General features: G+C 52.0%; 1 protein-coding gene across 1 annotated transcript in view; it reads left to right on the top strand.

Moving 5' to 3' along the window:
• Nucleotides 1-26187, top strand: part of PLXNA4 (plexin A4) — a gene marked incomplete at both ends in the record, with an annotated part of 373504 nt that overhangs the window by 327756 nt on the left and 19561 nt on the right. The window contains 5 exons of the mRNA XM_080701735.1: nucleotides 2928-3070; nucleotides 11710-11978; nucleotides 14538-14604; nucleotides 15405-15551; nucleotides 20421-20580. Coding sequence (XP_080557861.1) covers nucleotides 2928-3070; nucleotides 11710-11978; nucleotides 14538-14604; nucleotides 15405-15551; nucleotides 20421-20580 — 786 coding nt within the window. The remainder of the gene's footprint in view (nucleotides 1-2927; nucleotides 3071-11709; nucleotides 11979-14537; nucleotides 14605-15404; nucleotides 15552-20420; nucleotides 20581-26187) is intronic.

Raw genomic sequence — 26187 nt, 5'->3', positions numbered from 1 at the left:
AGGTGCCCCGTGCTGGAGACTGCGCATGTGCACATGTGTGTGTGCGCATGCGTTGTGTGCGAGCGTGTATCATACACAAGCCAGCGCTGGGGAGTCCTAGAGATAGGAATCCTACCTGAGGGGTCTTTGGCCAGGCGCCCCAGACCAAAGCCACATCCTCACAGTCCCTCCCGGCAGCCTCATCCCTGCCTCTTTCGAGGTGTCCGACTGGGACCATTTACACCTCCCAAGACCAGAAATCCTGGCTGATTGGGTTTCACTCCCCTCCAGGGGAGAACTGGGAGTGTCTCAACATGACCCATGCAAGCAATCCTTTCCTCTCTCCCTTCAGCAGGAAGGCAAGGCTGTAGGGCTGATCCGTGATTTCAAAGGAAGAGTGTTTCACAGCTTGTATTTATAAAAATTACAAACACTACGGTGAGAAGCGAGATCAGCTGTGCAAAACCCAAGGAGGAACTCAGGAGTCAGACTCATGTAACCCCAGGACATCTTCGCGAGCATCACTCCGGGAGGAGGGATCCAAGCCCTCCGCTGGCTGTCAGTGTGTACCGAGTTAATCCGGCTCTGTACCCAGGCTCCCGCAGCACACCGGGGCTCACCGGGGAAGCCTCGCTGTTTTTGATAGTGAAGCGGGATCCATTCCATCCCCTCTCCGCATCCTTCAGCTGTCAACACGGCATCCGCCTTGTGGGACTGTTAATTACTGCCTTTTATTATATTTACGCTGCTTAATTTTTTTTCTCCGCAATGTACTCTTCCCTCTAATTAGGTGTAGTGATTAGAATCTCTTTTATGTGTGGCAGGCGCAAGGCTTTGAATGTTGGAAGCGCTGGGTGACTTAAAGGAAAGCCACAGACCTATCAAAAGCGGACTCTCTTTCACCTCCAGGCCAGCTGAGCACCCCAAACCAGGAGAGAGGGCGAAGGTCCCTGAAGGAGGGGTCAACAGGCAGGCAGGAGCCCCGCCCCAAAGACACTAGAGGCCAGGAGGAAGCTGTGGCTTCCACAGGGGCGCAGCTGCACTAGTAGGGTGGGAAGGAGTCTTACAGCAGAACATGCACTGGGCTCACCACAGAGACGCTTCCCAGCATGCCCCGTCGGTGATGAGCCTCTGCCTGGCGACACAGGCCCAGGGCAGGTGTCTCCTTGGAGACTTCACAGTCAGCCGGGACTCACCTACAGCCAGACTCAGGAGATGCCAAGCCCTGTCCCTGCCGGGGCCTGAGCTTTGGATTCCTAAGCACATACGTGTGCTGTCACTCCACTCACTGACATGCTCACACGCTCAAACACATGCACACCCATGTCCCTGCTCATGCACACTCTTAACACGCTGCTGCAGACCATGGGTGCGTGTTCCTCACCCAAACACACACAAGTGTTTACCAGGCTCTTGGTGGCAGTGTGTGCCCAAACGGCCCACTGACTCGCCTTCTTTACACACATGTGCACACACACATGTGCTCGCAAACATTAGTGTGAGTTCAGCTGGGCTGCACGAGGCCTTCTGCCTCCGGGGTCACTGCATGGCAAGGACCCCGGTGTCCATGTGGACAGAGAAGAGGTGGGAGGTGCAGGGCGAGGGCTATAACAGAGGGCTGTGGGTCTCCCAGTGTCCAGGCCTGTCCCCTGTCCCCTCTGGCAAGCCGAGGTGCTCTCCTCATACCCACCAACAGCGGCTGAGCTGACATCAGCTCTGCAGGGTGGCATTCCACCAGTGCCACAAGAAAGGGCAGGACCGGGCTCTGTCCACTGGTCCTGAGTGTCTATGTCACGGCCTTGTGATTTCATAGCCCCCTGGGCACTAGGCTTGCTTTTTGAGGGTCCTCAAACCACATTGGGCTTGTCGGTCTTTTCTAAGCCCACAGAGTACTTTGGTTTTCTATTCCTGAGTTTATATAAATAGAAAGAAATACTGGCTAGTCAACATGCACTGGCCAGCATGTGTGAATTCATCCTGCTCCTGTATGTACATGTACATGTGTGTATGTGTGCGCATGTGTCTTGGTGTGTGCTGCTAATGTGCATGGATATGTGTTCATGTGTGTGTGTGTGTGTGTGTGTGTGTGTGTGTGTGTGTGTTCGTGCACCAAGGAGAGAGTCAGAGCAAGGCAGGCAGGGTTGGCTGCCTCGTCTCCGAGCACCTCAAGTGGCAGAGGTGGCCCCGAGGGGGATGAGTCAAGCACTGAGTGTTGCAGCTGCTCTGGCCCTGTGTAACAGCCTCGGGCTGCACTGCCAGCCAGGTTTTCCCAGGAGCTCTTTGGGGCCTTTCCACTGTGTCCATCCGGAGGCCTGAGCTCCTCCACGGGCTGCACCACCCACACGCAGATCACCAGTCATTTCCGATTGGCATTGCCTGGGTGTAGAAGGGACAAAGGTCACCCTCTGTATCTGGGAAGAAGGGATAGACGACGTGGCAGGCCCTCCACCCAAGCCTATTGGGAGGTTTGAGAAGCCCAGTGAACTGAACTGTCCAGAACTGGGCCCTCGAACATTCTTCTTTATCTAAAGACATTGTTCTTAGATTTCACAAGGAAACCCAGAACAAAACACAACACCTTCAGTCACTCTATCCTCTCCCCTCTCTCTTCCTGGTCCTCTACATCCTCCTCCCCAGCACATTTTGCAAAACAAAGTCCTTCATCTTTAGGAGGCTGTCCCTCTGGCTCCAGCAGTGGGACAGGTCTGTGGATGGCCTCACCAGGCCTTGGCCCTCTGTAAGGGATGCAGCCCAGATGAGCTTTCTCATGTTGTATCTTACTCCCCTCTAAGGCCACACATCCCCACAGCCCCGCACACCCAGTGTGCTGGGGGCCCATTGCTACACCTCCGAGGGGCTTAAAGGAGGAGGGCTCTGAGTGTTCCCAGTTGGAGGTAGCTCCTGGGCCTGCCCCATCCAGAGGTCTGACAAGCTTCTCTCTGTGCCAGCTTTTGCCGAGCTACAGACAGACATCCACGAGTTGACCAGTGACCTGGATGGGGCTGGGATTCCCTTCCTAGACTACAGGACCTACACCATGCGCGTGCTGTTCCCAGGAATCGAAGACCACCCTGTGCTCCGGGACCTGGAGGTGAGGTGTCACAGCAGGGCAGCATGCTGGTGGTCTGTGAGTCCAGTCCCCTTCCTCTGGGGATAAGAAAGCTGAGGCTGGGGAGGGGACAAACGCTGCTTGTCATCTGTCCCCCAGCTTGTGGGCAGCAGCCAGTCCCTGAAAAGGAGATGGGGTTCAGCCAGGGGCCTCAGCAGAGAGACAAAAGCACTTCAAGACTTCAGGGGTCATGGACCCCTTTTGGGGTTGAGTGGACATTAAGGATTCCCTTTCCCTTACAACTGTACATGAATATAGGAACAAGAAATATGACAGGTGAATTTCGGGAAGTTCTGAACCCTTGTATAAGAAGCAATATAAGGAATTTCACCGCTGAGTTGGTGCTCGGTAGATGTATAAGGGATTTTACCCTTGGTGCTTAGTTGGGAAGATATGCGATGTGTAGGGAAGGGAGGTGGGATGTGAAGGGTAAACCTAACTGTCTTCCTACCAGCAGGGACTCATCTTCTGAACATTTTATCCCACTTACTGTCTAGCGTCCTATCTGGCTTATGCATATATTCATATTATGCTTTGTTCCGAAAGGGCTTTGGAATGGCTTATAAAGATAAATACCAGAGAAAAGTGAAAAATATAAATGAGGAAACCAGGGCACGATAATAATCCTAAGGAAGGATCGCTGTTAGTTGACTGTTAATAAAATCCCCAAGTGGCTTTAAGCACTTGGTGTGGATTTGTTCCTATAACCTCCTGGGAAACCCTCTGCCTAGCGAGTCCATTTTACAGGTGACACAACTTAGGGGACAGAAAAGCCCGGTGGTTGCGTGAGGCCACGCAGCTGCTGGGGACAAAGGCAGGAGCTGGGTCCCTGCAGCTGGGCTCCGGTGTGCCTGCTCCCAGTGACAAGCCCGGGTTCCAAGACTCTGGGGTGCTTGGACAGTGGGTAGCCTTGAGCTCTGGATACTCACCAGGAACGATGGGAAATCTGCAGCCCAAGACACAGTGGGAAGGAAGATGAACTCCAGGACGGACCTGGTCCAGTGAGCATAATGCTGCAAACATAGGTGTCTGAGGGCATGGCCTCAGGGGCTCTCCGAAGGCAGCCCAGGAGAGGCACCTCGGTGGCACACCCACACGGCCATGGCGGCACTGTGGCACACACGTTTCTCCATGCTGCTTGTTGAGTGGAGTGTGTGTGTGTGTGTGTGTGTGTGTGTGTGTGTTTCTCTACTGTGGGCACAGGCATTTCTTTTTGGGATCTCTTCTTTGGGTCTTCAGCTGGTAGATACCAGGGGGTATTTGATTAATGATGGCTTCTGTGCCCTCATGGGTAATGCAGCTCTTCTCTGCCCACATGTGTATACACATGCATTGATACATGAATCATATATGCACATAGAAATGCTGGGCGGGCGTCTCAAGACTTCTGTCTCCCCGTTGCCTGGGTCTGCCCCAGGGGTGCCTTACTCTTCCCCTCACTTCTCTAAGCCTTTCACCTTCCTTCCATTCACTTTTTGGCTTCCTAGGGTTCCTGAGCATATTCAAGTTTTGATTAAAGGGGGAAGTGGGAGCCCAGTGTGCATGCCTGTAATCCCAGCCACTCCAGAGGTTGAGGCGGCAAGATCACAAGTTCAAGGCCAGCCTGGCCAACTCAGGAGATCTTGTGTCAAAATAAAATAAAACTTTTGAAAGGGCTGGGGGTGGCTGGATGTACTGGCAAATGGTTGTAATCCCTATACTTCTTGGGAGGCTGAAACAGGAGGATCATAGGTTTGAGGTCAGCCTCAACAACCTAGTTGGGCCCTGTTTCAAGAAAAAATATAAAAAAGGGTTGTTGAGTGCCCCTGGGTTCAAATCCTCAGCACCAAAAAGGATGTAACTCAGTGGTAGAGCACTTGCCTAGTATGGACAAGGCCCTGGGTTTCATCCCTGCACACACACACACACACACACACACACATGCACTAGTGATGAGTTAAAGACAGTAGTATGTATGTGTGCACTGTGCATGTGTGTGCACACGTGTGCACACTGCGCTTCTGCCGTATTTACCTTTGTGATGTTGTGATTCTACTATCCTGCAGAGTAGGCATTCAGGAAGTAGCACGTGATTAAAGAAGTTAATGTCTGGGCCTCTGTCTGCAGTGGGGAGGAGACAGAGATGGCAGGGTAGGATGGAGAGTGTGCTCCACCTGTGAAGAGAATTAACAATAATTCAAGGATTCACCTAGATCTAGTGCACAAAGTTATTCTCCCTTTTTTTTGCTAGTTTGAAACTCCAAGTCTAAGTCGGTTTTGTTTAAGAATGGAACTTTTTTCCTTTTGTACTAGAGATTGAATCCAAGGACATTCTATCTTCGAGCTATGCCCTCAGTCTGTTTTTCTTTTTTCTTTATTTATTTTTTTAGTCTTTATTATTTTTGAAACAGTCTCACTGAATTGTGAAAGGCCTCACTAAGTAGCTGAGGCTGTCTGCGAACCTCAATCCTCCTGTCTCCGTCTCCCGAATGCTGGGATTTCAAGCGTTCGCCATCATGACCACCTTTTTTTTTTTTAATTTTGAAACAAAGTCTCACTAAGTTGCTGAGGCTGGCCTTAAACCTGCGATCCTTCTGTCTCAGCCTTTCAAGTACTAGGATTACACCAGACCTGGCAAGATGTAACTTTTAAATTAAATTTTTACCGGGCGTGGTGGCACACGCTTGTAATCCCCGCACTTGGGAAGCTGAGACAGGAGGATCACGCAGGTTTGAAGCCAACCTCAGCTGGCTTAAGAGACCCTGTTTCCAAATAAAATATAAAATAGGTCTGGGAGTGTAGCCCGGAGGTAGAAGGCCCCTGGGTTCCATCCCCAGTACCACCAAAAATAAGTAAATAAATAAATAAAATAATTAATTAATTAATTAAATTTTCAAAGATTGTGTCAAAGGTGGGCTCCCTAGAGGCCAGTCTGAATACTTTGGAGCAGGCTGGGAACAGTCACTCCACACGTGGGCTGTTCTCTTGATGGGCACACACACACACACACACACACACACACACACACACACAAACTGTTTATCCAAGCCATTTGTATGGTCTACACTATAAGTCACATGGTGTCCTATCACATGGGCTGGTCCTCATTTGACCCCATTTGTCCATGGCTTGCTCTCCTATATCCAGATGCCTCCCTATAGATTCTCTGACTCTCAGATCTGGCTTGGCACTGGTTTGGCAGGTAGCCAAGGGCTGCCCAGGGTGATGGTAGTGGCGTTGACAGCGCTTACTGTCCCACAGGACCTCATGGGTGGTCACTTGAACCACTCCCATAGACCATTCATAGGAATTCCACCAGGAATAATTCAGTGCACACACTACCTCACTGGACATGACAGCCCCGTTCACTCAGGACCAGAATGCAAATGAGTCCTTCTCTCTACCCTCTGAACTGTACCAGGCCCTTTGTTGAAAGCTGCTAGGATTCCTACCCAACTGCACTTCTCTGGGTGGGTTTTCTCTCTGGGACCGGTTTTCTGAGAGAAGCCAGTTGGGAATGACGGCTACCTAACTATGAGCCTTAGTGAGGTGCACAGCCCAGTGGGGAAGGATACCTCGAGCAAGTCACATCCTCCCCTGATCCCTGAATGGAACCAGCTGCCACCTTACTCCCCTGTCTGCCTCTCCCAGCCCCTCGCCTTATTCCCCAGCAGCTGAACATCCCCAAACAGAAGGAATAATACAGACTCCTCTTCTGCCCAGAAACTTCCAAAGTCCTCACTCAGTGCAGTCTCAGAGTCCTTGTCTCTTCTCTTCAAGGACTCCCTGCCCATCCCAGAGAGCTAAGGGTACACAAGGCACCCCACAGCTGAATGACCAGCCACGAGTCCTAACTGGCCACAACAGTAAAACACCCGCAGAGGACAGTGGAGGGCTCTGAGAACCAGGATTATGGGGTTCTGGCAATCATCTGGCCCTGCATTCCTCCCAGGGTGCTTTATGGTAGACACACCCCACCGGGGCCCCCACCCCAGAAGTCCCTGCTGCCTGAGGTATAAGTCACGCCATGCCACACCATGGCTGTGCTCCTCATGGGGCACCTTCCAATCTCCCCTCAAACATGAGAATTCTCTGTTTTCTTTGCCTGTTCAAGGAGGGGACTTTCTGATCTTAGCTTCCTTCTCATGGAGTTACCCACCACCTTCATTAGATTTCCACAGGTTGACAACATTTACCATGTCAACAACACTTACCATCTCTACAATATTTACCATCTCCACTACTTTTAGGCATAGACTCGAAGGGCATCAAGACCTTCCACGTGGCGTGTGAACACCATGATCATCCATCTCCTGAAGGTTTTCATCTTCCCAAGTGGGAACTCTGCCCACTAAACAAGTCCTTGCCCCTCGCCCTCATCCAGCCGGTCGATGTTCTGTCTCTACCAATCCCACTGCTCTAGGGACCTCATCGAAGTGGAATCGCACAGTATTTATCCTTTTGTACCTGGCTCGTTTCACTTAGCATGCTTTCAGGGTTCATCCACGTGGTGGCATGTATTTGAATTTCTTTCCTTCTTTTGGCTAAATACGATTTCTCTATAGATATACCATATTCTGCGTATCCATCCACTCACTGATGGACACTCAGCTTCTACCTTTTGGCCATTGTGAGTAACACTGTTGTGAACATTTGGTGTGCAAGTATTTGTTCAAGTCTCTGCTTCCAATTCTCTTAGCTCTGTACCCAGAACATAGTGTCTTCATTTCCAGTAAACTTCCTGGTCAACTGCTTGTGGTCACTAAACTCTTACAGCCCCGTGTTACCTGGAATTGTGGGAGATCCAGGGATCTTATGTGGAATAGTTGAAACCTGTTGGGATAATTTGCCCCTCTAGATGTTCTGTCCTGTGGGAAGTTGCTGACTCATCCAAAACAGTGTTTCCCAACTAGTTGGGCCCTGGGCCACCTGCCCACTGGTTAGAAGAGTGAAGAGGAAAGAGTCCTGTAGAGTAGGTCACCAGGCCCCTCTTTTGTGGCCCACTGACTAAGTCTAGGCATTTGGGGAAGGGGTTTTCCCAGCACTAGACACACACCAATCTTAGAAACACGGAGCTGCTGATCACACGGTCCCAATTTCAATCCATCACCGGCTTCTAAACTCTAACCTATTACGTTACAATTAAAATTTACAATCCAGTTTTATATTCACAGACTTCGACTAAATTAGAGAGCCATCTGGTGAATAAAGAAAAGTCTTGTTTCAGAGTGGCACTGGCCTGGGGGAGGGTAGCAGGCTGTGCGGCAAATTGTTCTGGATGGTCCCTATCAAAATACCTTCTTTCCCTCTCTTCTCTCCATAAGAGGGGGAGAAGGCACCCACCTCCCCCTTCCCCAAACAAAAGGGTGGCAGGCATCAGATGTCACGGGAACTCCAGGGCAATAGGGATCCGTGAAAAGCAGTCAATAGAGTCAGAAAGACAGGTAATAAAACCACCTCCGTTTAAGTGCACTTGGTGTGTGCCAAGCACTTTACATACATTATCTTATTTAATGTTCATAAAACATTATGACATAGGCACTCATACTCTCATTTTACGGATGAGGCAATAGACCCCAGAGGTGATGGGGTTTTCCTCCACACACGTGTCTCTGTGGTCTCCGATGCCCAAGCCCAGGCTGCTGGCCTGGATTCAGTTTCCTGTAGGCGTCTGTGCGAAAACCATTCTGCCCGGGGCCCTAGGCACTTGCTACCCAGGAAGCATCTGCATTTCATACAGAGAAAAGTGCAGCCCAGCAAGGCGGGAAATGCACACGTCCTCATGGCAAACGTGCCATCTCACCAGCCCCATGTCCTCTCCTGCCTTCCTAGGTGCCATGGGGCCAAACCCGCCGTGCCTGCTCTCCCAGGGGCTGCTGGGAGGTCTCACATGGAAAGGCTGCAGGGAGAACCCCGGGGAGAGCTAGAAACAGCGAAAGGTGCAGGGTATGGCCCGGCACTCAGGAGCTGGACAGGCTCAGGTTTGGAAATGCAGCCTCCACCAGCGGGGCGGCCTTGAGATGAGTTGGCAGCCTTCTCTGAGAGTCTTTTTAAAAGGTTACCACTCTCCCTTGCAAGGCTATTAGAAGACGTCATTGAAATCATGTACATAATGTGTGTAATATGTGGTAGGTGCCTGATAAATGGAAGTTTCTATTATTGTTATTAGGACAAGTCCTAGAGATGCTGTTCAGAGTAGGCTGAAGGGCAGAGGAAGAGGAACATAGGCATGTGTGTGAGGGCGTGGTCACGGGGCTGGGAGGGAGGGCTCTGGAAGTCAGGCAGGCCATGATTAAGCCTGGGCTGTGGCAAGGAGTGGCTGGCCCTGTCTCTTGCCAATCCTTCACCACTCCCCCCTGGGGGGTGTGGGCAACCCAGGGAGCCAGGCAGGGGCAGGCAGAAACCAGACCCTCCTTGAGAAAGGGGCTGTTGGGTGAAAGGGGCTGTGCTGAAAGCCGGGGTGAAGCTGTGGGGTGCCCTCCTGTCTCTGGCGAGCTCCCATCTCTGCTGAGAACTGGCCTTCCAGGTACCAGCACAGCAGGAGAAATGCAAAGGGGCCTGGTTTGGAAGAATGCATGCTTCCTGGCAGTTTCCAGGCCTGTGGGAGCTGTGATGCCTGCAGCCAGCAAAGCTCTTGAGGGCTGCTGTGTGCCGACACAAGGCTGGCCCCACATGCCAGCTGCAGAGGAGCCCGTGCTGCAGGGCCTGGTCTCCCCAACATCTGCTTCCTGCCCACACCTTGCTCTGAGTCCAGAACCTGTATGGCAGGGGGAGGGGCTCAGTCATAAGTGACAGAAATATTTCTGCCATGTTCTGTGACCTCGGGCAGCTAGGCATTCTCTGGTCTTCTGTTTCTGCTGGTTTAAATCTCAGGAGTAGAGAAGAATACAGCAGCTGCCATCGGTGTCTCTGTTACCTGTTGGGGTGCATATCACAGGCTTTTCACACATTGTCTTTTAGTCTCCGCAACCCCCCAGAAGATGTGGAGACAGGGCACTGATGGCCTTTCTTCACAGGGCTCCTGGGGTCCTATTGGGATCTGCCTCATTTTGAGGAGCTATCGTAATTACCAATTTGCTATCCACTATTCCCTATATTGGAACAACCCTAGTAGAATGAATCTGAGGAGGCTTCTGAGTAGATAAAGCTACCCTAACACGTTGGTTGTCATGTGGATAAAATGGGCTACTGTTCCTAAAGCACACAGAGCAGAGCACTTGGTGTAGAGTAACATCTAGATACCTGTTAGCTGTAATCATCTTCATTTTGCTGGTGGAGAAACAATCCACTGAGGGTCCTGTAGCTAGTAAACGACAGAGACAGAAGCAGACCCACGCTCGACCCACGCTGAGACCACCACGTTCTTTACTACTGCATACTTGGCAGTTCCTCTCAAAGACCTAATGTATCTACCCACCCTGGGGTTCTCAGAGGACCCCACCTCGAGGGCAGAGTCTGGTTGATTTTGTTAAGTCTCCCTATTGTGTCCCGGTATGCAGATGTACCAAGCAATGCGCAGGCTCACTGCTGGGCTCAGTGACTTTCCCCCAAGCCAGCTGGTGCCCAGCCAGCACCCAAGTCAAGAAGCAGAGGACGCAAGCCCTCCAGAGTCCCTTGTAGACCTTCCAACACAGACACCCCAGAATAACCACTTTCCTGCCGCCATCGGTTCCTCTTACCTTGCTTACATCTGTATTTGGTGTTGTGTAAAGGCGGGCTCTCAAGCTGACTCTTGGCTCTCCATTATCGTCTTCCTTCTTATTCTGCAGGGCATCCCATTGGAAACAGCTCCTTGATCCGCTCCATCCTTGCCAGACACCTGGGTGCTCTGGGATTGGAGCTGTTGTGAACAACACTGCTAGGCATGTTCTTGCTCCTATCAGAGATGACCTCCAGCGATCAGACTTTTTAGGCAGGATGGTACACTCTCTTCCTCCTCCCCTGGGTGGACTGGATTTCAGAAAGAGCCCCTGCGGGGACAGCGTATGCTAGAATCAGTGAGTTCTTAGACACATTTGGGCTCAGTCTTCTCCTTCCCTTCGATGGGTAAATTTAGGCCCCCAGAAAAGTAAAGGCACTTACCCATGGTCACATAGCATAGTGGTGGTAGAGTCCATTGGAGCCCAGAACCTTGACTCTAGCCTGCCTATCCACAGGACCCATAGAGACAGAGGTAAATGGGCATTGGGTTAGGTGGACGATCAGTCTGGTGAGTCTTCAGCCAGATGCAAGGCACAGCAGCCTTGGCCTCCTGGAGCTCCCCCTGGGGGCTGGGAGGGAATGTGCAGTGCACAGGCTGCTCACCAGCTTTGCATGAGCATGAGGAAGAGCTCAGGCTCTGGAGCTGGGCAGACGTGGGTTCAAGTCCCAGTATCACCATGTACGAGCTATGGCTAGTTCTCTCTGCGCCTTGGTTGGTTATTCTCTAAACTGGAGGTAACCACTCATCATATGGGCCATGGTGAAGATCATACAGATGCTGAGCATGGAGAAGGCGTTTGGCAGCATTAACTGTATGGACTGCGGGCACAGAAGCAGGTGACAGACGGGGTGGGAGAGCCGACAGCATGGGTGCCGTCCATCCCGGGGAAGGTGGCTGGGGCATCCTGGCAGATGGCGTCAGGACCCCCATCTCCCCACAGGTCCCAGGCTACCGGCAGGAGCGTGTGGAGAAGGGCCTGAAGCTCTTTGCCCAGCTCATCAACAACAAGGTGTTCCTGCTGTCCTTCATCCGCACGCTGGAGTCTCAGCGCAGCTTCTCCATGCGCGACCGTGGCAACGTGGCCTCGCTCATCATGACGGTGCTGCAGAGCAAGCTGGAGTACGCCACCGATGTGCTGAAGCAGCTGCTGGCGGACCTCATCGACAAGAACCTGGAGAGCAAGAACCACCCGAAGCTGCTGCTCAGGAGGTGAGGTGTGGCAGGGGGCAGGTCAGAGGCCGCAGGCTGCAAGAGGAGCCTCCCCTGGCCCGGCTCCCTAGGCTAAGGGGGCTGAACCCCATCACATGTCCTAACAGATCCTGCCCTACCATCAAATGTCCTCCCAGAAGATCCTGCGTTATAAGCCCCTGGGCACTTATGACCCAGTCAGTTCAAGCCATCGCTTTCTTCCTCCAGCATCTCCTTTTCATCATCCTTGACCTTGAACTCCCTGGACATTGATTGACCCTTTCTACGAGAATCCTCTCTCATGGAGTCTTCAGAGGCTATTGAGACCATCTCCTGGCCTCAGCTGAGTCAGAGCTGGAGTTAGGAGAGAGACCCCATGGCTGCATTCTGTCTGTGGACCGGCAGCAAGGACAGCTTGTTAGAAATGCACAACCGCAGATCCCCTGTACCCTAGGCCCACCAGACCCACTGAACCGGAATCTGCATTCTAATGAAAACCCAGGTGATTTGAATGCAGAGTAAAGTTTGAGAAGCACAGAATGGAGGCTTTTTAGTAACTTAGTGCAGCACAGCAAGAATTTCCTGGCCCCTGCCCTAGGCTGTGCATGGGTCCAGGGGACCCCGCTCAGCTCAGCACAGGTGAATGCATCTTCCTCTGCCATCCACCCTGTCAAACCCTGGAAGGTTGGATGTGAACATATAACCACATCCCATAGCCTTGGCCTGCTGGGAAGCAGAGGCACCCTCTCTATCCTCACTCCCACTTGAAGGAAGCTTGCTTCTACTTTGGCCCTATATGTGATTCCAGTGTCTTCGGCCCTGGCATAGCTGAAGTCAGAAAGCTCCCACGTGAGGCGGGCACATCCAGTCCCCTGCTTGCGCCATCTGTTGATCTCTGCCTCTCTCCGCCTGTCCCCCTGACTTCCGCCCTCAGTCTGAGTCTGCGCTCGGTGCCCCCTGCTTGCACAGATCTGGCTGTCAGAAGTGCTGGCTTCAGGCTTTTTTTCCTGGAACAGTGGCACTCACCTGCACAGCTGCAGAAGGTTGCTGGTAGAGGAGCAATCACACAGCTTTGGAAACAGCGAGGTAGATCATTTTGATTTTTGTTTTACTTTCACCACGCAGCCACCCACCGGCATAATTCTAGGGTTGCTGCTGTCTGCCAGAGCTCCCACCAATTTCCCGGCGTGGTCTCCTGGTCTCACTCTGGGTCTGTGTCTCCCCTTCTTGCTTCCCACTTGCGCTCTCCCAGATGCTCGGCTCCTTCCGCCCTCCTCCGTTTCTTTCTCTTCTCGCCCCCGACTGCCTCCTCTTTTCAACAGTCTTCCCTTTTTCTTCCAGGCTTCACTTTGTGCTGGCAGCTGCCCAGATGCCTCAGGATTTTAGTTATTAGTGTTTTCTGGCAACTGTGACTTTAAACTCTATCCAAACATACACGGATGGGCTAGTTTTTCTCTGGAGTTGGCCATGCACTTAGCACAAGTTTGAATGTAATTTGTTTTCTCTAAATGGATGCAACCCCAACCAGGAGTACTGCTTCTGCACCTTTAGGTGCAAAGTAGAAGCTCAAGTGGGCTTGGGTTGTGGCAGGAAAGAAGCAAGTCTAACGACTCAAGCAGGAACTCCCTGCTATTGCCAAGGAAGCCTCCAGGGAAGTTCCGAAGTCTGTGAGGTAGAACAATGTTGACCTGACCAGGGATGAGCTAGGTCTGTAGCTCCATGTGACTGCCAGCGCTGGATTATGCACTCTGGATCGTCTGGGATCTCTACCATGATTCCCTTCTCCTGCCGCCGCCTTTCCTATTTCCTGCCAAATTACCATCTCCCCAGTTTTTTGTTTGTTTATTTGTTTATGATTATTTTCTCACTCAAAGGAATACATCAGCCCATGAAGCTCTTTAAGGCTGAACTATGGGGATGGGGAGAGAGCTATCAGCCACCGGTGATTACTTAAATCTAAACCCATTAAAGTAAATCAGATGAAACTGGGCCTGGTGGTGCATGCTTGTAATCCCAGTACTTGGGAGGCTGAGACAGGAGGATCCCAGGTTTGCAGTCAGCCTCAGCTACTTAGTGAAGCCCTCCGCAATTTAGTGAGACCCTGTTGCAAAATAAAGAATAAAAAAAAAATCAGGCTGGGGGTGTATGTAGCTCAGAGGTAGAATGCCCCTGGTTCAACCCCCAGTACCACAAAATAAATAACTAAATCAAATGAAAACTTCACTTCCAAAGGCACACTCACCCATCCCAAGAGTTCAGTGGACAGCAGTGGACAGTGGCTATGGCCCTGGAGGGCGCTGTCTGCATCTCAAAGTGCCACTAATGGCGCTGGCACGTCACGTCATCTTCCACCTTTGCAGGATAAGCTCCTCTTATCACTCTGCAGATCTAGGGTCCGTAATGCTCTCCTACTTGATAGGACCTTGAGAGCTGTAAGTGGCCAGGTGGAGGCAGATTCTTTGCCTGCCCCGCTCAGCCCATGAGCTCTGACCAACTGCTTCTTATTTTCTTTCTTTCTTTCTTTCTTTCTTTCTTTCTTTTTTTGTCACCTTTGCTCATTCCCTGGGTGTCCGGCGACAGGACAGAGTCGGTGGCTGAGAAGATGCTGACCAATTGGTTCACTTTCCTTCTCTACAAATTTCTCAAGGTAGGATGGGATGCAGTCTATTTCTGGAGTTGTCATGGCTCCCCCTGCAGGGCAGGAGCCTCCTTCCTCTTCAGCCTGCCCCATTACACTCTACCTGTCCCGGGCCTGGCGCTTCTAACTCACAAGAAATGGACTGTTCCTTCATCACAGATGGTCTCAGAAGACAGAGGCCCATACTGAGTCCTAGCTTCTGAGACACATGCCCCACAGCTGGTTTCCTCCAGAGGAGAGTCTGAAAAGCCTCAGAGAAGGCCCTACATGACACCCAAGGCAAAATTACCATTTTAGACTGGAAACAATCCACCCATCATTTCTCCCTTTCTGCTTCCCTCTGTCAGCCCCAGATTTACAGAGGCTGATAAGGGCCCCAGAAGCTACCTGTCTCAGCAAATAAGCTAAGGGTGGGCTCAGGAGGTAGAAGAGCTGCTGAGCTACTGTGGATTCACTTGTTTTCTGAGGAGTCACACCATGGAGGCCTGACCTCTGCCTCTTGGTGGAGCCTCCGAAGGGGGTTTGGGGCAGGGGCGGGAGAGGAGCAGAGTGGCATGGGAGATGGGGAGGAAGACAGAGTGAGCCCTGGGCAAGAGCAGGAAAGGGCAAACGGAGAAGACCCTATTCCCAAAGAGCTGGGAGTCACAAAAACCCAAAGGGCAAACAGATGCAGAGGAAATTGCAAAACCCAGGCAGGAGGCAGGTGGGCCCAGGAGAAAGGCCTCTGCCAGAGGTAAGGAAAAGGGGCAGAGTGGGCTCTGCATGCCACGCTCGCCAAGCTCTGCCAGCCTGCTTCCTCTCACTCACAGGAGTGCGCCGGAGAGCCCCTCTTCTCCCTGTTCTGCGCCATCAAGCAGCAGATGGAGAAGGGCCCCATCGACGCCATCACGGGTGAGGCCCGCTACTCCTTGAGTGAGGACAAGCTCATCCGGCAGCAGATCGAGTACAAGACCCTGGTGAGTGAATCCCACAGCTCCCTGTGACTCGGATAAATGTGTGTGTGTTTTTTGGGGGTGGAGCCCTGCTCAGCAGAGGCTGGTGGAACTGCTGAAGATCCATCTACCCAGCCATGTCCCCAGCCAGGAGCCTCCCTGTGCCCCTCACCCGGCTTCCTCTGGACAGGGACACACAGCTGCTAAGCCTGTCTGAGCAGCACTTTGACTGATAAGCTGGCGTGGTTCTGGGCAGACACTAAGGGGTTGGGCCCATTTCCCACAGGGCTGGTCACATCGGTGAGCTCCATATATCAGCTCCCTCAAAGAGGAGCATCCATGCAGGCAGCAGGTGGATAGGAAGCTAAAAAGGGTTCTTTGTGCTTCTGAAGCACCCACTTGCCCAGTCAATTGTGACCCGAACTGTGTAAGGGGAGGCCAGGATGGCCGAGTGTGACATTGGGATGCCTCTGTCAAGGTCAGGCTCTGATCCTGATGGCAGGGAGTGCCCAAGCAGGGTGTGGGACTCAGCATACTCCAATGTGAGCCCTGACTCTGCCTTTGCCCATCAGGATGAGTTGGGGAAGTCCCAAATCTCTCTGAGTTTGGGTTTCTTTATCTGCAAAAAAGGGGATAATAATAGAATCTACTGCAATAGGGATAATAATAGCCGTCCAGAGTGGAGTTGTCAGAAGGATGGAATGGGACCAGGTATGCAGGCAGAGGCCAGGGTTAGTGCTCGCCGGAGCTCACGCCCACCTCTTTCTGACATGGCTGAGTGCCCACCTGCTCTCTATAGACTGAGTAGCTGTGCACCCTCAGACTTTTTTTGAGAGAGCTGTGATCTCCCACCAGGTTTTTTTTCTCTAAGAAAGAGGGGAGGAAGTAGAATGAGGAGGAAGTCAGATACAAGCTGGCTGTTGGGGGGTCATGAACAAGGGCACCCAAGGACAACCCCAAGAGAGACATCCAGGAAGTAAAGAAGTTCCGGAAGAGATGGAAGTTGAAGTGCAAGAGATAAGGCAAACCACAGGCCCGCACACGTGCACAGCAGAGCCGGGAGAGATGGATGCTGGGTCAACCCCAGCCATTCAGAGTCGAGCGAGGGGGAGTCCCAGGCCCCGTGGCCAGCTGGGGAGATGGTCCCTGGCTCTGACAAAGCTTTCACTGCTGGCCCGAGGGCCATGCTCATGATCCACCAGCCCAGGGATCTCTGTAGACATCTGGACAGATTTGCCAACCCGGGACTGACTCCCAGGAGAGGATTCAAAGGCACAGCCTTCGAGGGGGGCCTCTGCTGCCTCACAGCTGCCTCTGCTCCCCAGGACAGCTAGTGGCTTCCATTAGGTAGAGAAGGGGGGAATCCCTTCTGAAAACAGAGACCTGAGTGGATTCCTTAATGAGAGAAAGCTACCTTTACACATCTATTGTCCTCCTTCCGGTCCTCTCTCTCTGCCTGAGTGGTCCCTACCTTGGATACAACACAATGAGTCGTGATAATTCTGTCCCCACACTGCAGCACCTTTTATTCCAGAGGTCGAAGGACTGTGAGTGCACGCAGCTGGTTTCAGGTGACTGACTCAAAGAGACTGTGAGGCAGTCCCCATGGGTCAGGGACAAGCAGATAGAAACATGGAGATGGGCAAGGAGGAAGGGGGGAAGACATCGGGATTGTTTTGCATTCAGAAGACTCAGCTGCAGGGAGGTTTACTGGCCTCCTCCAGCCGCATCTGGTGATGGGGAGGAGGGAGGCCCGCAGCTCCAAAGACAGGGGACACGGACTCCCGGCGAGCAGGTCAGACACAAAGACAAGACATTGTGGCATTCTATAGTGGCTGAAGGAGGCAGGGGTTTTGGTCACTTTCCATACTAACCTTGTCCTGGGCAGGAGCGGCTGAGAGGCTCAGGGGGACACCAAATGCACCTCTTTAGAGTCAGATGTGCCTCCGAGTGTTTAATTAGATTGATACTGGAACTTGGAACAGCATAATCCATGGCTCTGCTACTGGCACGGCCCTAGGACCAGCGTGGGCATACCTGGGAGCCCTCTAGAGTACTAGGTGCTCTCCTCGGAGTCTGCTAGAGCACTATAGAGTCACATGAAAGCTTGCTAGGGTGCTAGGTACCCACCTGGAAGCCTGCTAGAACCAGACTATCAGGCCCCACCCAGGCCCTCTGGACCAGAATCTGCCCCATGCCCAAGTGACTGTTCACACTGCGAGCCTGTAGGGCCTTCCCCAGCTCAAGTCACAGAGCTGTTCCCAAGGGCCACGCTGAACCCCGGTGGCAGCAGGATCACCTCATGGGACTACAGAGGCCAGGGTGGGGAAGCCGGAGGGTTGAGTCGCCCACCTCAGGCCCAGGGGATAAGACAGCAGACGCAGCAAGAGCGGAGGAAGGGCCAGGCTGGGTTTGGGCACCAAGCGGGGCCGGGGGGGGGGGGGGGCGGTGCGGGGGTTACTGCAAGGCTCAAGAGGAGGGGATGGCTGGGAGCGACACAGGCAGACACATGGTCCTGAGGTCCTGCCCCCATCGCTCCTAGCGCAGGGCCGAGAGTTTGGATTTATAGATTTAGAGGAATTTTCTCCTTAATGGGATAAGCATGCTCCCCATTTGCACTCCCAGCAGTCTTGCTGCTAATGAAAGGCAGACATGCGGGCCAGGGCTCTCCTGGCCACCACACAGAGCAGGAGGGGGGCTGTTGTCTGGTTCTCAGACCCGATGGGGCCATGGGGAACTGGTTATGGGCGGGGGCGGGGGAGTTGAAGTTGCAGAAAGAGGAGGCAGGCTGAGGGCCCAGGTTCCAGGTCAGAGGGAGTCTGGAGCCTGAAATGGCAGGGCCACCTGGCAGCAGTCCCCAAGGAGGCCCAGGCGCCTCTGCCTGGCTCCTGTTCATTCCTGTACCGCTCATTGCTGTACTCACAGAGCCCGCCCCGTTCCACTCTGCGCCAGCAATGCAGAGTCCAGCGTGAGTGAGAAGGGCAGAGAAAGGAAAGCCCAGAACTTCTCGAAGGAAAAGTACAGTTTGGTGAAGCAGAGTTTTTAACTTTGCTGACTCACTCTAAAAGGAGAACGGAGGCCCAGAGCCAGGTCTAGCCAGGTTGCAGAGCCAGGAATTTTGCGTTTTGAAAATTTTCCTATTTTCAAAGGGTACTTAATTTTTCTTTCTTTCTTTTTCCTCTTCCTTTTTTTCCTTTTTGGTACTGGAGATTGAACGCGGGGGCATTCTATCTCTAAGCTGCATCCCAGCCCTAATTAATTTATTAGTTAATTAATTAATTTAGAAACAGGGTCTCCATAGGTTACTGAGAGTCTTGCTGACTTGCTGAGGCTGTCCTCACACCTACAACTTTTCTGTCTCAGCCTCCAAAGTACTGGAATTACAAACACGTAACACCTGATTATTATTATTATTATTATTATTATTATTTTATTTTTATTATTATTATTTTTGCAGTACTGGGGATGGAACCCAGGGGCATTCTACCTCCAAGCTGTACCCCAGGTCCTATTATTTATTTATTTATTTATTTATTTATTTATTTATTTATTTATTGGTGGTACTGGGGTTCCTGGAAACCCTTCTACCTCTGGGCTACACTCCCAGACCTATTTTATACTTTTTTATTTTTGAAACAGGGTCTCCTAAGCCAGTGCAGCTGGCTTCGAACCTGCGTGATACTTCTGTCCGCCTCTCAAGCACAGGGATTACAAGCTGCGGCCACCACGCCCGGTTTAGCCTTTATTTTTTAAAACAGGGTATCACTGAGTTGCAAAGGGCCTCACTAAGTAGCTGAGGCTGTTCACCGTCTGTGATCCTCCGTCTCTGCCTCCCAAATGACCTGATTATTTTTAAGAAATACATTAAGCCTCTTATAGATTCTCCAGCCTCCCAACAGCCCAAAACTCTTTCCCAAATTAAAACTATTAGATCTTTTAAAACATAGAAGTCCGGCCGGGCATGGTGGCGCATGCTTGTAATCCCAGCGTTTGGGAGGCTGAGACAGGAGGATCGCACAGGTTCAAAGCCAACCTCAGCTACTTAGTGAGGCTCTCAGCAGCTTAGTGAGACCCTGTTTCCAAATAAATTATAAAATAGAGCTGGGGGTGTAGCCTGGAGGTAGAAAGCCCCTGGTGCCATCCCCTAGTACCACACACACACACACAAAAAAAAAAAAAAAAAAAAAGGAGCCCGATTACCAGTAGTATTGACTTTGTGCAGTCTGGGAGGGAGAAGAGAGAAAAGGAGGGCGGGGACTGAGTGATGCACAGGGCTGGGTGGGGATTCCACTGCTGCAGGAGCCTGGGTGTGCTGCTGAGATAGTGTGCCCTACACACATGTGTGTACGTGAGAGATGGCCTGTGTAGGTACGTGCATTAGTGCCTATTCTGTACAGATTTCCCCTGGCTGCATCCACAGCCTGGGACACCATTCTCTTTGAAAGATCAGATTTGTGTGTGTGTGTGTGTGTGTGTGTGTGTGTGTGTGTGTGTGTGTGTGTATAGTACTGAGGATAAAACCCAGAAGTAGTCTACTATAACCTCTACCCCTTTTTATTTTTTATTTTGAGATGGGGTCTCAGTAAGTTTCCCAGAGACCTTGAACTCACCATCATGCCTGTCAAAAATAAAACCCAGTATTTTACTGGTATTTGACCTGACAAGCAGTGAAGCTTGCAGCTCACACTCCTGCAATGTCTGTGACTCCGGGTGGAGTCTGGCTTGTGGACCAGAGAGGGCAGCAAGGGAGGGGACACCAGTTGACTGAGGGGCCACCCTCCCCAGCCCATGCAGAGGAGGAGCCCCTCGCGAAGGCTCCCAGGATGCTGCTGGGGTCCCAGAGCTATTTCTTCCAGTTGCTGTCACCCATGTGACCTCTCCTGCCACCCCCAGGTCCTGAGCTGCGTCAGTCCGGACAACACCAACAGCCCTGAGGTCCCAGTGAAGATCCTCAACTGTGACACCATCACTCAGGTCAAGGAGAAGATTCTGGATGCAATCTTCAAGAACGTGCCCTGTTCCCACCGGCCCAAGGCTGCGGACATGGACCTCGGTGAGCCGCTGCCCACCTGGGAGGCTGTCCCTGCGGCCGATCCTAGCACCACCTGCCTTCTCAGGGATCCAGAGCCAGAGTGCAGGGGACAGAGCAGGAGTCAGTGGGCGAGGGGAGGCAGGTGTGGCCGGCCATCCAGGAGCCCAGGGGTCCGTCTTCATACCCAGCTGGATTGGCCAGAGCTGGCTGCGGGTCACATGCAATCTGGTGGTCACCTGGCTTGGTGGGCCCTGGGGAGTAGAGATGTCCTAGCTAAGTAAGGGGTTTAAAGGCATGGCCTGCCAGCCTAAGCCCAGGGGCTGAGGTTTTGCCCCTGCCTTTCTTGGCCTCCAGCCACTTCCCCTTCCCTCTGCTCTCTGTAATTTTTGCTGACTATCTACAGCTCCAGAGATCTGGGTCAGTCACAGAAGATGGAGAGAAAGACTAGAGAAAAATGAAATATGACAGCCTGCTGGAGAGCAGGATGACATTGGATCCAAACGTTCCCCGAAGAGGTGGCATAGCCTGTAGAAACAAGGGCATGGCACTTAGGACCAGCAGTACTTAGATCCAGTTAGGGTTGGCCTGAGCATTTCGTAGGATGGCTTCCAGGAGGCAGTCCTGAAGAGGCCAGGGTGGAAGAGAGGCAGTTCCAGCAGAGAGGGACAACTGGATTTGAGGCCTGGTGCCACTGGGTTCCAGCTGTGTGACCTTGGCCAAGCCACTTAACATCTCTGTGCCTTAGTTTTTCTGCCTATAAAATAGAGATAATAATAGCATCTGCCTTGTAGTAAGAATCCAGTGGCATGATGCATGTAAGAGCGTTTTCTGTGCAGTGTCTGGTCCATAGTACTCACTCAGTAGCATCGGTTGCTGTCACTGACAACGAGGATAATGCCAGTAAGGATGCTGGATCTGCCTGTCTGATGATGCACGAGTGAAGTGCATTGGTTCCTGGAAAGTTGGGGGTTGGAGGGTCCTCCAGAGGCCCCTGGCCCATCCATCTGGCCTCTAAGCTGGCTTCAGCTAAGCCATCCAAGACAGATGGGCATCTGTGCTACTTGCTAAAATACAGAGGGACTTTTCTTCCCCTCCCACTGCCCCCCTCCCTTAGGTCCCCATGCCTGGCGATTCCTGGGATCAGGAGGGTCTACTGACTGCCTTAAACTCCCGTTTCCCTCCTTGGTCCTGTGTCCTCTTGCTGGGCTCTTGGCTAGATGCATGTAGCCCTGTGCCCAGAGCTCCAAGAGAAGGTGGTTGGGTGAGCATGCATCCCGCTCTGCTCAGGAGATATCTCTGCATTGTTTCTGGGGACCACAAAGAGCAGATGTGAGATGAGGGGGTTATGGGTGAGTATGTCCCGGACATTGGTCCCTAGAGATGGAGTGGACAGGTGCGTGTGCACGTGCTTGGCTCCCTTCTGCTGCCCTGACAACTACAGTCTTATGAAGTCCAGGGGCCTCTGTGGAATGAAGACCCCGTGTTTCTCTGCCCCAGACAATTGTAGGGTGATTCCCTAGTGGATTTTCTAGAGAGAGCTGAGTTGAGTGGGGTCACCCGGCAGCACCCACCATCCCTCTGTTTTGCTTTTCCGCCGGGCCCAGCGCAGGGCCACCTCAGCTCCTTATGTCCCTGCCTGCCTGGCGGGTGGAGGACGGCCCCACTGAGGGCCCGAGAGGAAGGAAGAGCTGTGACAAGAACACACATCTTCACGGGATAGCGGGTCTGCAGAGGTTGTGTGGGGACACAGGAGGAGCCCCTGCGAAAGCATGAGCCTGTGCTTGGGAATGCACAGGTGACGTCCCATGGGGGAGCAGCAGGTGACTCCGGAGCCTCCTGAACAATCGTGGCTCTAGAAAGGTGGGAGCCGACATCCAACGCCCCAGCCCTGAGCTAAGAGGCGAGTATCCCCTAGAGGCAAACTCAGAGCAGCTCCTCTATGCCTCTCCTGGAGAGAGGCCTTGTCCTGGCTGCTGGCTGCTGGCTGCTGGCTGCTGTTCAGGACCGGCCCTCCCCTCCTAGGAATTTCCCCACCAGCTAGTGTGGGAGGCAAAGAAGCTACTCATTAGCTTTGGAAAGCTGTTTCTTTCAGCTATCTGGGGGCGCAAACCCAGCAAAGCAAGTCTGTAATGCACAGATGTGAGGCACCCTGTCCATCTGTAGCAGAGGCCATGACATCCGAAGCTTCCCCGTCACTTCCTGCCACCTACCAGGAGGGAGGCCGAGGCTGCTCAGCCACCAGGCCCTCCAGAGGGTGCCCCGTCTGTCACACGGGAGGCTGCTCGGGCCAGGGAAAAGCCACCTGCTGGAGGGTCAGGGAGGGCAGCTCCAGGGACACGAGACCCACCGTGATGGCTCAAGCTTCAGGGGCCCAGGAGCACAGAGGACCCCTTCTCCTGAGGCATACCTGCTGCCAGGGCCACTTGGAGGAGTAAGGTCCACACAGCAGGGGTCTAGGAAGGCGAGATAAGGAGGAGCATCCTCAGCGCTTGGAGCCCGAGCTTCTGGAAGGGGTTCCCCGCTCAACTATGAAGGCGTTCTTCTCGGAAGTTTTCTTCTTTTTCTATTTTTCTATTTTTCTTCTTTTTCTGTTCCTAAAGCCAGAGTTGGGACCTGTGCCTCAAGCTCTGGCCTTCTTCCTGTCAAAGCCAGGCTGCATAGCAAAGACAAGGGGGCCCCTCGGTGACCCCAGGGCCTCTTTCCACTCACGGCCCCCACGGAGAGACCGAGGCCAGGCGAGTCGTGCCTCTGCGGCTCGCTGCTGTGCAGCCTTCAATATGTTATGTAAGATACCCAACACCTTAGTGTAAAATAGGCTTTGTGTCAGATAATTTTGCCCAACTGTGGGCGATTGTGAACACTCTGAGCGTGTTTAAGTAGGCTAGGCTAAGCTAGGGTGTTGGGCCGGTTAGATGTATTAAACGCACTGTCAACTTAGCATAGTTTCCACTTATGATGAGTTTATCTGGTCACAACCTCATCCATCGTAAGGAGAGGAGAACCCAGCCACCTATCTTATCTGCATATATAGATACATTTATTTTAAGAAATTGACCATACAATTATCAAAACTGGCAATCCCCAAAATCTGTGGGGCAAGACAGCAGGCTAGAGACCCAGGGAAAAGATGAAGGTCACCTGCTGGCAGAATTCCCTCTTGGTCAGAGCTGGTCAGTCTTTTGTCCTATGCAGGCCTTCAAGTGATTGGATGAGGCCCACCCACTCTATAGGGTAATCTATTTAAATCCTCTGGTTTAAATGAGAATCTCCTATATAGACAGCCTTGCAGAAATATCCAGAATAACATATAGCCAAGTGTCTGGCCCAGCACAGCTGACACCTAAAATTCACCATCACAGGACCCGAAATGGGCCTGACTTTACTGTAGTCTGTTGGAATCCATGGAAGGAAAGATATTCAAAGGGCCAATGTTGAGACAGTAGTAGGGCTATTAAAGCCCAGTGTCCAGGAGGCACCCCACTCTGGACATCTGAGCTGTCACCTGCAGAGTATTGTCAGGTATGGGCCCATTCAAATCACTCGACTCAGCAGATATGGTCAGAGCTCACCTTGTGGTAAGCTCCAAGCTGGACACCATGGCACCAATGAGACCAGGAGAAGGTCGCCATTTCTGAGCATAGTAGCAGAGGCAGGGCATTTTTCTGTCTGAGCTAAAGGGCTCTCTGTCCTTTCCTTTGACTCCCCAGGGGAAATCAGCAGCAGCTCTTCTGCACAGATGGAGAATCTTCAGCTCAGAGAGGCACAGTGCCCGGTCTCAGGTCACACAGCGGGGACGGTGGAGGGAGCACCCATTCCCTCACGGGCCTTCTCCCCATGGGCCTTTCTTCCCCCTCTGCTACTGCTCATGACCTCCAGAGATGCCTTTGGTTTAATGCAAATGTTCTATCAATAGCCCTCGGAACTCCAGCACCCCTTCGTGCCTTCTGTTCAGGTCGCCCTAAAAGCATATATTTTTTCAAATAAGTAATTCCTGTATGCAATAAAAAGATACACTATCTTCTGAGTGAAATACAAAGAGTTCACAGTAGCTGTCTCCCCGGTTTGCATTTTCCACTGCACCTGATGGGAAGGACAGATAAAGATAATGGGATTTTTTTTCTTCTCCTTTTTTTTATTTTACCTCCTTCTCTCCCTGGAAGGTAGAAGTGTAACAAATTGGATTGTGAGTGTGTCTGTCCTTTGTGCTTGGTGCCTGGGGCAGGGCACAGGGCTGCCGGGCAGGAGCTGCTGCAGGAGAGGACAGAGGCAGCAACTGCTCTCGGTACCACGTGTCTCAGTGCCAGGGCCGCCTTTCCTCCACCCGATTGCCACCTGCCATTTTAACTCTTCTCCGACTCAACACACTGCTTACCAGAGCCAGGTGCTCCATGTGCAAGAAGATCCACTGAGTTCTAGCTGGTCTCAAGTACTGACATCTCTCCATCTCCAGATATCCTCAACGAGTACCAAGTAGCCGAGGCACAGCACCCTACAGTTTACAAAGACCTAGTGCCTCAAGAAGGCGATGCTCTTCTACTGAGGAATCTCTGCTTCTCTTAAGCACCAAGTTTTATAGCAGCTGTCACAATGAACTTCTTTCTTTCTTCTTTCTTTCTTTCTTTCTTTCTTTCTTTCTTTCTTTCTTTATTTATTTATTTATTTATTTTTGCAGTACTGTGGAATGGAACCCAGGGGCATTCTACCTCCAAGCTACACCCCCAGCCCTTGTATTTTGAAACAGGGTCTCAATGATTTGCAAAGGGCCTAAGTAGCTGAGGCTGTCACCCTTGTAATCCCAGTACTTGGGAGGCTGAGACGGGAGGATCACACAGATTTGAAGCCAGACTCAGCTTACTTAGTGAGGACCTTAGCAGCTTAGTAAGACCCTGTTTCCAAATAAAATATAAAATAGTCCTGTGAGTGTGGTCTAGAGGTAGAAAGCCCCTGGGTTCATTCCCAGTACCACAAATACACACACACACAAATACACACACACACACACACACACACACACACACACACAAAACACAGGTTTTCATTTATTCCTTTTCCTTGTCAAACTCTGTGTCCTGCAGTGAGAGGAGAGTCCACTGAAGCCCCAGGTGAATGTGCTTCTGTGTCTAGGTTTCCAATGTGGTGACCCAGATGATGCCTCTGGAGGGATAGTCAGTGTCTTCTCTGAAGGAGGTGTAGGTCAGGAGTCACCCTGTCTTGCGGTTCATGTTGACCATCACCCATCTGGGCCAGCATTACCCTGAGGTATTTTTTGGCTCTGACTGGCCCAGAGGACAGCAGAGGGAGGCTGATCTATGTTGGCTCAGCATTGCCAGGGACATGCAGGCCATCGGCTAAGTTGTCCTTCAGCCCTTCTTTGGACACAAAGAGAAGCATTTTTAGTACTGTGTTTACAGGCAAGTCAGAAGGAGCCTATCTGGAGGAAAGAATGCAGGACCGAGGATTGGGAGTCCTGAGTTCTCTTTATTTCTGTTACTCTTATTAAAACGAGGCGCGTACTAAATATGCAACAACACACAGCACAAAAGAAGAAGTGTGGCTCGCTCAGGGGCCTCCGAGGCTGGTCTATGTGGGCAGCTGTGTGCTGCTGAGCGACCAGGGTGCTTTCCTGCA

This window comes from Muscardinus avellanarius (assembly GCF_963383645.1).
Source record: "Muscardinus avellanarius genome assembly, chromosome: 9".
NCBI lineage: Eukaryota > Metazoa > Chordata > Mammalia > Rodentia > Gliridae > Muscardinus > Muscardinus avellanarius.
This window is presented reverse-complemented; position numbering and strand designations above follow the sequence as displayed.